The sequence below is a fragment of the Nicotiana tomentosiformis genome, chromosome 3 (genome assembly GCF_000390325.3).
Source record: "Nicotiana tomentosiformis chromosome 3, ASM39032v3, whole genome shotgun sequence".
NCBI lineage: Eukaryota > Viridiplantae > Streptophyta > Magnoliopsida > Solanales > Solanaceae > Nicotiana > Nicotiana tomentosiformis.
Genome location: NC_090814.1, coordinates 48901075 through 48912965, shown reverse-complemented (window position 1 = coordinate 48912965; position 11891 = coordinate 48901075). Strand labels below are relative to the sequence as shown.

The 11891-nt window shown below is 36.2% G+C and overlaps 1 protein-coding gene across 4 annotated transcripts; it reads right to left on the bottom strand.

Annotated features, from left to right (window-relative positions):
* Positions 1-420: 420 nt before the first annotated feature.
* On the bottom strand, positions 421-6452 carry LOC104111898 (histone-lysine N-methyltransferase ATXR4). 4 transcript variants are annotated; one of them, XM_033660222.2, is made up of 9 exons: positions 6064-6190; positions 5510-5623; positions 5190-5245; positions 3628-3754; positions 2497-2566; positions 2139-2318; positions 1669-1740; positions 856-957; positions 421-758 (listed from the first exon to the last, which is right to left on the bottom strand). In XM_033660222.2, exons 2-9 carry the CDS (start codon positions 5528-5530, stop codon positions 733-735), a joined length of 654 nt encoding a protein of 217 aa, XP_033516113.1. In that variant the 5' UTR covers positions 5531-5623; positions 6064-6190; the 3' UTR covers positions 421-732. The 4 variants fall into 4 exon arrangements, with proteins under 4 accessions (XP_033516113.1, XP_033516116.1, XP_033516108.1 ...); XM_033660225.2 differs by having other exon boundaries at positions 5510-5564; positions 6064-6188; XM_033660217.2 differs by lacking the exon at positions 5510-5623 and having other exon boundaries at positions 6064-6452.
* Between the last annotated feature and the right edge of the window lie 5439 nt (positions 6453-11891).

Genomic DNA, 11891 nt, shown 5'->3' with positions numbered 1-11891 from the left:
AATATAGATTTATTTCCTTATTTTGAAAAACCGTATATATTATTTCCACATTTCGGCGTATTTTGTGAAGTCTCCTAGGATTGATTATCTTGTAACCTAAAACTAAAAGGTTGGAGGTGTAGAGTGTTTTCTTTATCTCTTTAATTATTCCCTATTTTGATAATCTGCATATTCTTCGTTTTTGCAAGCCGTGTCTTACTTAATAAGCTTTTAAAGATCTAGTTCTAAGCACTTATTGTTAAGAATTTAACTTGAAAATTTTGCAATGACCACGTTACAGCTTCACCTCCACGCAGTACGATGGGCTTATAACATTTTACAGCTTGTGAGTTAATTGACTTCAATACCTAGAACAATGAAGAATATAAATAAATGATCTGACACCACTAGGTTTTGGTCTAGTGGCAAGAATGTTACGTGTGAATTAAACCTTGCCACAAAGTCTGATATTTAAGTGGAGAATACGGCCTCATTATCTTTTGAATAAAAAATACATGCCTTGATCAACAACAACCCAGCATAATCCTACTAGTGAGATCTGGGGAGCGTAGTGTGTACGCAGACCTTACCCCTACCCTAGGGTAGAGAGGTTGTTTCCGATAGACCCTCAGCTCCCTCCCTCCAAGAACTCCCCACCTTGCTCTTGGGGTGACTCGAACTCACAATCTCTTGGTTGGAAGTGGAGGGTGCTCACAGCAACCCACCCTGATCATTCTTTTGAATATCATGGTCCTAGATTAACATTGTTCTTCGGGATGCTGTAGGAAAACTAGAAACTGAGTTGAGTGTATTACCTAAAGAACTGAATGGAATGCAGATAACATAGAAGTGCAATTTTCTAGTCATTCGACATACATCGAGCACATTTGCAATGGAAACCGAATCCTTCAGAAAGGATAGCTTGCCGAGCATCATGATCCATGCTTGCATCGATGTAGCATATCCGCAACTCTTCCCCTGTTATATAACATGAGAGTTTAAACATCAATGTTAAAATCCTAGAGATAAAGAAACAGTTAGATTAGTGAAAACAAAGCAGGAAATTGACTGACTTATTTGTTAATTATATTATGCCAGCATGCTCTGCTGGACGGGAGATCACCAGTTGAGGTTTATCTTTAAACTATTTATTTTAGAAAATCTCAGAGAAACATATTCATGGCTATATGACCAGTACAAGGAAATCAATCAAACAGAGTATTGGATTGAACGGGCCAAAATGGAGCAAATGGATATTGAATATTCATATTATCGACCCCAACTAGCTTGGGATTGAAGAATTTGTTGTTGACAATGCTTGCTGTTTTATTGTTGTTTTTATTATATAGCAACATCAGCCAAATCATCAGGAGCTAGGCATTCCTATAGTAGCAGAAACTTAGATGTTCACCACAACAGAATTGTACGCCAACAGCATATGCAAAATATTAAGCACGCAGTGTTTTGAGGTCAGAATTGGATAACTGCTGCTATCGGGCTATGATCACGTGGAACCTCTGTACTCAATGGCAATGAACATCCAAAAATTGAACCACAAAACAAAAGCCTAGACGGGTTTCACCACATAAGTAAATATAGCGTTCTTAAATCTTATGGGACTGATTCTCTTACAAAAACACATGTATAAAACCGCAAAGTGAACGGATCAAATAATGAAAGGAGAATCACCTGCTTCAATATCACGAAGTGCCTTCAATTTTGCGTTCACACTTTCTATCCACAGAATGTGTACATTGGGATCTGCAGGGGGAATAAAACATTAGAGTTAATTGAACTGCTTAGTGTTCCATTGGCACATCTCTAGATATAAGCATTGGAGCAAAACAAATTTCTTTCTTTGTTCTTCTTCTAGGTTATTTTGCCTGCTTAAATTCAATTATTTGTAGGAAGTATGAAGTACAGAAGTGAAACCACTAACAACAGTTGCACATCAGAACTTGGAGGATCATAGCAAGAACGAAAGTACTGGTCCTACCCATAAAGGCCCAGTAATAGAAGTACAGAATCAAACCAACAGGTATGCAGACTAAGGAAGTTTTTGTTTTGGCATGTCTCTACAAATATGCAGTGTGATTAATGGTCAACTGAAACATTTAGATAATGTAAGTGCTAAACATCAGAAGATTGAGAACTCTTACCGCAGTCATGATTATAAAATGACGGTAGCATATAAATAGCATTTCCAACAGCAGCCTCTGCGTCTACTGATGCTGCTGCTGACAAAAGGATATCTTCATACGATCCCAAGGCCAATTCAATCCGAAAAGAATTGATACGGATCCGTGCCAATACATCAATATACCATTGCTTTGTCAAAACTAGCAGAAGTTAAAGAGACAATAGCACCATTTCTCTCCCAGTATTCCATAACTGATTGAAGTCCTCTATGTTAAATAATAACGAGACTAGACTGAAGACGCCTACTGTATTTCTTCAGATAAAACTATAATACACTCCAATCCTACGAAGACACTAGATACGAAACAGTAGGGATACATGCAATCTGCTCATCTGTGAACCCTGCATCTTCAAATGTGCTTCTCAGCAGCTGATATTCCTTCTCCATCTGATATTAAAAGGGTCAGAATAGCCTCCATTGATTACAGATCTAACTTGCAAGATGTAAGTCGCAGGAATCTATCTCATTCACAAACTAATTAGGAAGAGAAAAAGGGGTTTTTTTTTGTGGTGGTGGTGGTGGTTGGTTGGGGGGGGATGAGAAACAAGCAGCGCTTGAAAAAGTTCTATTTCATTCCACCTTCCAATGTCAGGGAGGAAAAAGAATCAAGCGGAACTTCTTTCCTCTTGGACTTCTTTTTGTAAGTCATACAACATTCTTGACAGAATATTTTAACAAATTCTGGTCATTGGCTGTTTCATTCATGAAAAAACAACTTCTTGAAGTACATTTAAATGGAATATAGATTTAAATGATGTATGCCTTTTAAAGGTACATGCAGTATTATCAAAGGCGAAAATCGGGAAAGAAAAAGCACAGTTGAATCGGGTTTTACATGCAAATCACAAAAAGGAGTTGGGTTTAATGAAGAAAGGAGCAAATGAGTAAAATATATGAAAAAGATATGCACATAACGCAATAAAAATAAGGCTAATAATATACCAAAAAAATAAAAATAAAATGACTCTTACGCACAAAACGCGCTTAAGCCTAAAGCTCGGTGAAGCTCAAGTTGTGCGCTTCACTTTGTTTAATTGGCGCCTCACCTCGTTTGACCAATACCTGACTACTTTAGCCACCTTATATTATGCACTAATGCCTCTCCCAACTACTGCTTTTCATCAACATTTATCACCATTGGTATTTAGTAAAATAAAATATGGTTGAAAATATTTCTTCAACCAATAAGAAAAAGAAAACCTTGCAAAAGAATGAGTATTTGTACTCCCAAGTTTCTTGTTGAAGATATTTATCCATGTTTACACGGCGACACTCACCTGTTAATTTCAGAAACAAAGTTTTGCAGTAAAAGTTCGTTACACTGCTGAATGAGATACAGTAAAGATTCTCAAGGATTAGAAAACAGCTAGCGAGTTTGAAGTTTTAATACAAACACCACAAACATGGATTCCAACTTCTAAGCAAAAGGCTGAACCTGAAATACTCACCAGTAAAATCATTCTGGAAGATAATGTTGCTGGCTGAAGTATGTCAAAAGTTTCAGGAGTGGAAGCTCCAGATATAATCATGCAAGCCAATCTCTTTACCAGAAGCGGATACTTCAGGCCCTGAGTTCTTCATAACAAGAACAAGCAAACTGAGAATATGCGACTCACAAAGATAAATGAAATAAATATCCCCGAGCTATGTGTCATTAGATCCATATATGCTTTCTAAAGCAACTCCAATAGTCATTCACGCCTTAATAGCTAATAGTACTATGAATCACGGAGGATGATTTCCCCCCTATACTCATATCCTATCAAGATATACAAAAACATGATATATGGTTTATTAGCAAAAGAATGAGATGGAATGAGAGTTATCTATCATATGTTCATATTTTCTACTTTAAAATGGAAGCAAATTATAGGACAGCCACTTCCTTCTTTTACATGTGGAAAGAATGTCTATTGCATTCGAAAAGGTTAGCATCAAAGGCAATTGTTTCAAGATCATATGAATGTTGCAAAACCTGAAAGGTTAATAAAGAAATTGTACTTTATCTCTATTATTTTGCTCAGACCTGAGAATTGAGATTTGACCTTCAGTGTTAGATATCAACTTGGTTTAGATTTTATATTAAAAATGCGCAATGACTTCAAAAGGGCAAAAGAGGAGAACAAAATTGTGACACCTCATTTTTTCTTCTAAGACACTTATCTTTTTTGTTTTTTAATATGTCCTCAATTTTCCAACTATAAAAGTAAGTTCAAAATTTCTGCTTCTAGGTTAGTTTCTAACTAAAATTAAGCAAAGACTTATTTGGTAGCAGAAACTAAACATAAAACATGAGAAAGAATCTACTTATGCAGACAACCTTTATACCCGAATAATTCTGCTAAGCAGATTGATTCGAATACCCAAATTTGACAAATTCAGATTATAGGAAACCTGAGAGCTTAACATGTTCCATAAGTGGACAACTTATAAGCTAGAGAACATTAAAGTTTATTCATTCAAGAAATAAGTATATCTTTCTCAAAAACTTACTCTTCGAATTGTTCTACAAATGTAACTTTTCAAAAAAGCAAATAGTTATAAAAATGTTAATGCAAGTTATCTTGCATCATCTATCCCCTAGCAAAAGGTACATGGGACAATTCCCATGGTACCCTGTAGCTAAACGCAGACAAAATTTATCAAATTTGTTTAAATAAATTGTTTAACTAAATGTAAAAGAATAGTTCTGAGTGTTGATAGATTTGTAAATGCTTGAATTCTTTTCTTTGGCACATATGGATGTTGAGAAAAAATGCCCTCAATGATCTAATTCAGATTTTCTTTTGACAAATTAACATTTTCAACATATAGGAAACAGTATTTCATTGCCTTCTCCCCTCATGTATAAGAATTAAGAAGTGGTGTGCGTCTAACTTAAGCATGGAACTAAAGCCTATACATAAAGGCAAGAATGAGACGAATAGGATAAAAATGATTCAGGAGAAAACCGATAGAGCAAACACGAAATATTCGATCGAGAATAGAGGGAAACTAGAAACTTCCATACCGACAATATTCATGAAAAGCTGACCAATCTGCTTGCTTTTCAGTCTCGTAAAAGATCTAAAACCGTGAGATAACATTAGTTAGAAGCGAGATATACTAATACAGGCAAGTTTATTTTAAAATCCAACAACCAAGACACATTAAGCACAACAAAGTAAGTATATAGAGCAAGTCATAGTATAGTCCCCCTGTCGAATTATTACAGCATATAAAGTTTATAATCATTTAACTACGGCTAAAAAAACCATTAGGTTAATTAATGGAAGCTAAACAGTCTTTCCATAAGAAGATCCAAGAAGTAGTTAGTCCACAAGATCTTACTGTGTGTTCTGATATCACCATCTTATTGCACGTTCATGATATCATCAACTCCAATCTATTCACCACAGGTTCATTCATTTAGTAATAGATCCACGATTTGAAATTTATGGGCTCCTACCATGAAATTAATATACAATTATAATACAGTCAAATAATTATAGTTATTTAGTGGATTTCTTAATACATATACAGGGTCTGAGCAAAAAAGCTACCCCGTAAGTTGTGCTCTAGATCAGCCACTGTTGGTAATGCCAACAAAAAATGAAAACCCCATCTAACCTGAGATTTGTGGTAGTGGCGAGGCGTTAGATTGGTTACTGTTTCCAGATGACTATCTCAGCTAAAATAGAGGGTACAGTCTGACGACAAAACTTGCAGTTTGAGCCTTGGAGATAATTAAATTGTTCGTAAGCATTAATTTTCATTCTTTTAGGAGGTCAATCTTTTTCATAAACCCATGCTTAACAGATTGTGATAATTACATTTCTAAAAAACGGATACATAGTTTCCATAACTATCTCTCAAACAAACTTAACGAAAAAGGGTTAATATACCTTGGACTGTTCTCTACATTCATAACTACAAAACGGAACATTTGACGCTTCAGTTTGGTTCTTGAATTGAAGCTTCTTGAGGCAGAAATAACAGGCGCTATGAAGTGAAGAAAGAGAAGGGTGAGAGACGATGGGTTTGGCAGTGTGAATGAGTTCGCCGGCACCGATTCTCCGATTGGCAAACACACCTCGACCGGCTGACTCGGTGAACCCGACTTGGATCGGAGGCGGCGAAGCGAGTCGACTCGGGCTTGACTCATTAGCGTAGCCATTACAAATTGAGAGGAACGGGTTTTTCCTCCTTGTATGAATATTGGACATCCGACGGACTAAAGGTACCATTGCCGCAACTTCCTACAACAAAATTGGAATTTTAGCGGGTAAGGAGTTGCCTCTAAACCCCCAACATATATATAGTTACTAGTAAAGGACCCAATAAGCATATATTAAATATTAAATTATAATTTTTGGGATTTTCGTATAAATAAACGGTCAGATTTATTATTTATTTTTTTTAATTGGTATACATAAATTATATACTAATGATACATGATTATACATATAATATATATATATATATATATGAATTATACATATGCAATTTTTTTTTGTTAAGAGTTCGTCTTCGAAGAATCCTAAAGTTAATCTTAAATCAGCTAAAATAACTGAAAAAACAAATATACTATAATATTTTTGGTCCCAACTATTACCTGAAAAAAATAAATTTTAAAAGGAACTTGCTTGATGTTCATATTATGCTAATCTTGGTACTAAAGATTCTTTTTTATAACATTTAAAATATTTGTTACCGCCTTAAATACAAAATTCATTTTGCTCTCAGTTTTAATATATTTTCAAGATAAATATTTCTTTTATCCATAGTATAAAAGATTTGGCGACATCTTTAGGCAAGGAATTTATTTTGAGATTTTTGTCAAACTCTTATTAAGCTTCCTATTCCCATATTTTAGAGTTGAATTATGATTCTAATATAAAAAAATCCAATCCCCTTGTACTCTCCAAGACTCAATCACATAAGTACAAGTTTTATTGAACAATTCACTTTAGCTATTTGGTTCTCCAATTGTCCTACTAACAATGAACACAAGTTATTTAACAAACATATTCATTCCCAATGATTGAAAAGAAGAATGGCCATATACAGTTGCATTTATATTTCTTCATTTGTGAATTAATAGAATTTATTTGCAACCTATTCTTCTTCTAGTGGTAAGTGAAAAATATAGTGATAGTATATAATCCTTTGTTGAATCCTTCTTCTATCATAATAATAATTAACACAATTTAGTTAGGACAGCTTATTTTTTTTTATAGTAATTGAAAAACTTAGTAAAATACTATATAGTTGTTTCTTTATTTATTCATTTTTCATAGTAATGGATAATGCTTGTTTTTCTTTGTTACCTTAGATTGGCTCTATTACTCTAGCCAAAATTCTTTACCCCAATTTTTTTACTATTATTTTCGTAAGAATTTAGAGTTGAGTATGCTAAAGTTAGATCGATTTTAATTTACAATGATGAAAATAAAAGATTTAATTTTAATTTACAAAATGAGCTTATTTTATTTACGCAAAAAAAGGGACCTACTATTATTTATTTATAAGATTTTACAAACAAATATGCTAAAGTTGGAAAAAATTTAATTTACAATGAAGAAAAGAATGATCAAGTTTACAAACAATGAAGTTTTTTTTGGTATAAGTACTACGTATATAAAGTTCACGTTGAAGAAGAAAACATTTGAAAGCGTGTCAAAAGATAAAGTTGGACACACGTGAATTTGTGAGCATGGCATTTTCACATGACATCATAGTATTGTCGCGATCCAAAATTTTAACCAGTCGTGATAACGCATATCTCGATACTAGGCAAGTCGAAATCTCAATAAACCAAAACTTCTCTTTAAGGTTAAAAATATAATATTTAAATATAATACAAACACTCCCTAAAACCTGGTGTCACTGAGTACATGAGCATCTAATATGAATACAAGTCTGAAAAATATAGTCTATAATAGTTTGAGACCAAATACAGTAAACAAAGAGATAGAGAAGGAGAGACAATGTCTGCGGAACACGGCAGCTACCTCAAAATCTCCTGAAAATCAATCGCGCGAAAGGATCAACACCCGTTATGTCCGGAAACACCTGGATCTGCACACGAAGTGCAGGGTGTAGTATGAGTACAAACCAACTCAGCAAGTAACAATAATAAATAAGGAACTGAAGATAGTAACGAGCTACACAGTTATGGTTCATTTTCAGTAATTCCAGCAAAGAATAGATATGCTATCAAATCTGGCAGTTTAATGTCAAATCAATTTTTATACAGTTCCTGTTCATGTAATCCGTATGTCAACAATCTTTCAGAGATTTCACAATAATGACAGATAGCAACTAAGTGCAATAACAAATGGAAATCAAGTACAACCTCTTAGGACAACAATCACTCACTGGTCTCCCAGCCCTCATCACTCCCTTGGCTCCCAGCCCTCATCACTCACTCTCAATGGGTACCCGCGCTCACTGGAGTGTACAGACTCATGAGGGGCTCCTACAGCCCAAGCGCTATAATCTGCACGGATAACTCACGTGCTATAATATAAATATTTGGATCCGCACGGCTAACTCACGAGCTGCATGGCCAACTCACGTACTATAGTATAATATAAGGGTCCGCACTGCCAACTCACGTGCTGCACGGCCAACTCACGTGCTGCACGGCCAACTCACGTGCTATAGTATAATATAAGGATCTGCACGGCCAACTCACGTGCTACACGGACAACTCACGTGCTATGATATTAATATCTCACAATCAGGCCCTCGGCCTCTCTCAATCATAAATCTCTCCAGTCTCTCGGGCTCTCATTAATCATGAAATCAGCCCAAACAATAATGATATGATGTATCAATAATAATAACAGAGACTGAGATAAAATGTGTAAGTAAAAATTGAGACTGAGTACATATAGCATTTAGCAGGAAATTCAACAAGTACGCGACCTCTTTGGGTCCCAACAGTACTATCACATAGCCTAAGCATGATTTCTAACATGATTTACATTCAAATTTTTATCAACACATGGAGAGCATATAGCTAACAACAAATTATTCAACTTTACAGTTTCTCGGGACGGACCAAGTCACAATCCCTTCGGTGCACGCCCACACGCCCGTCACCTAGCATATGCGTCACCTCCAAAATAATCACATGATTCCAAAATCCGGGGTTTCATACCCTCAAGGCCAGATTTAAAACTGTTACTTACCTCAGAGCATGAAATTCTTTACTCTGTTATGCCTTTGCCTCGCAAATCGGCCTCCGAATGCCTCGAATCTAGTGACAAATAATTTGTTTCAGTCAATAAAATTTATTGGAATTAACTTCATAAGAAAATTCTAATCTTCCATAAAAATCTGAATTTTAACTCAAAAATCTTTCTCGGAACTCGACAAAAGTTATAAAATCTGAAAGCCTATTCAACCACGAGTCTAACCATACTAATTTTATCAAAATCTGACCTCAACTCGACCCTCAAATATTCAATTTAAACTAAGAGGGATTTCAAACTTTTCCAACTTAATTCGCCAATTAAATGATAAAAATAACCATGGATTCAGGTAATTTAACCAATATTGAGTTAAGAACACTTACCCCGTTGTTTTTCTTGAAAAACTCCCGAAAATCATCTCTTCCCGAGCTCAAATCCGTCAAAAACTAAAAATGGGACGAAGTACCATTTTCAGAACTTAAACTCTCTGTCCAAACCTCTCTTCTTCGCGAACGCGACAGGTCCCTCACGTTCGCGAAGCACAACTCGACTGCCCACAAATTTAACCCTTCGCGAACGTGACCGTGGCTTCGCGAACGCAAAGCTTTACAAATCTTACCCTTCGCGAACGCGACCACGGCTTCACGAACGCGAAGCTTTACCAGCTCTGACCTTCGCGAACGCGAACGCCACCTCGCGAACGCGTAGAACAAGGACCCGGGGGTCCCCAATAGCCTCACTCCTATTCGCGAACGCGACACCTCCCACGTGTTCGCGATGCACACATAGACCATACCTTCGCGGACGCGAAGAACAAAATCTCACACTCAGAAAACACTCTTCGCGAATGCGAGGACCCACTCTCAAATGCGAAAGAGAAAATCAGAAAAATGCAGCAGCAGATATCAGCAATCTCAATGCCAAAAATAATCCTTTAACCATCCAAAACTTACCTGAGCCCCTCCGGACCTCAACCAAATATACCAACAAGTCCTAAAACATCATACGGATTTAGTCGAACCCTCAAATCACCTCAAACAACGCTAAAATCATGAATTACACCCCAATTCAAGCCTAATGAACTTTGAAATTTCTAATTTCTACAAATGACTCCGGAACCTACCAAATCACGTCCGATTTACCTCAAATTTTGCGCACAAGTCATAAATAACATAACGAAGGTACTCAAATTTTCAGAATCGAATTTCGACCCCGTTATCAAAAAGTTAACCCCCGGTCAAACTTCCCAAAAATTCAAGCCTAATTCCACTACGGACCTCCAAATAATATTTCGGACACGCTCCTAAGCCCAAAATCATCATACGGAGCTATTGTAATCATCAAAATTCAAATCTGAGGTCGTTTACATATAGGTCCATATCCGGTCCACTTTTCTAACTTAAATTTTCAATTATAAGACTAAGTGTCTCATTTCATTCCGAATTCCTTCCGGACCCGAATCCACTAACCCGGTAAGTCATAAAACAACTATAAAGAATAGATTGAGTAGTAAATAGGAGAACGAGGTTATAATACTTAAAATGACCGGTCGGGTCGTTACATTCTCCCCCCACTTAAACATACGTTCGTCCTCGAACGTGCCAAGAGTTATTCTTAACCTTCAAATCTCTATTACACCTTACCACGCACATACCCGGGAGTGATCTCACGTCCCCTATTCTATATAGGCCTGACCACACAACATAACTGAAAATTATTAATTAACCTTAGCCCAAAAACCATGGAGCCAAATTTCTAACATCGAGAATTCTTTTCAAGACCCGAACCTCACATCTACTCACTGTATAAGCCTGAACAAGCTGTATCCAGCCATAACTATAATCCTCTCTTAAGCCGACTTTCAATATTATCCTCCAGAATATACCATAATCAAGCCTGATAGTACCCATTCTAGGTCCAATGACCTTATATTATTAAACACAACTATCCCATAGACACGCCACATCAATATAACTCAAGCCACAACTGCGCAATCTGTGTACCCAAATATGGGAGATGTCTCAAGGAATAGAACCGTATTGCAAGTTCCACAAGCACCACCACAACCGCAATGTTACAACCAACTCCTCAAATTTCGTGAAGAGGATAACTGTAGGTACATGTGCACAATTGTAGAGGAAGGAAATTAATAGATCAGATAAATTATTATAGAAATAGAATTCCCACACACGGCACGGACAACTCACGTGCCAATAATATGAATCGTTTGGCATGGTTACAGGCCTCCAGTCCCAGCATATCATACATGTGCAATTAAACAAGTACACTTGTATATGATAATGAAATAAGATTCCCATGCTCCTGGATTGGTAGAAATAGCACGCCATAGTGTAAGCACGTGCAAAGTCTGCTATCACACTTCAAATCGGTTTTTTTAACGCAGAATTAGTAACTATCCCGTTTATTTAGGGAATCATCTTCTTTGTAACCTCAAGTATAGCCCGGATAGTTCTCAACAAAGGTACGAATACATGAAACGTTATAACTTTACGCTTAACAGTCAACTCCAG

Excerpts from the sequence above, each read along its gene's own strand:
- LOC104111898 (XM_033660217.2), bottom strand. The coding sequence starts at position 6,405 with ATGGTACCTTTAGTCCGTCGGATGTCCAATATTCATACAAGGAGGAAA. Across the intron at positions 958-1,668 it reads ACTTCGTGATATTGAAGCAG|GGGAAGAGTTGCGGATATGC; the intron begins GTGATTCTCCTT and ends GTTATATAACAG. Across the intron at positions 759-855 it reads CCATTGCAAATGTGCTCGAT|CATCCCGAAGAACAATGTTA; the intron begins GTATGTCGAATG and ends GTTTTCCTACAG.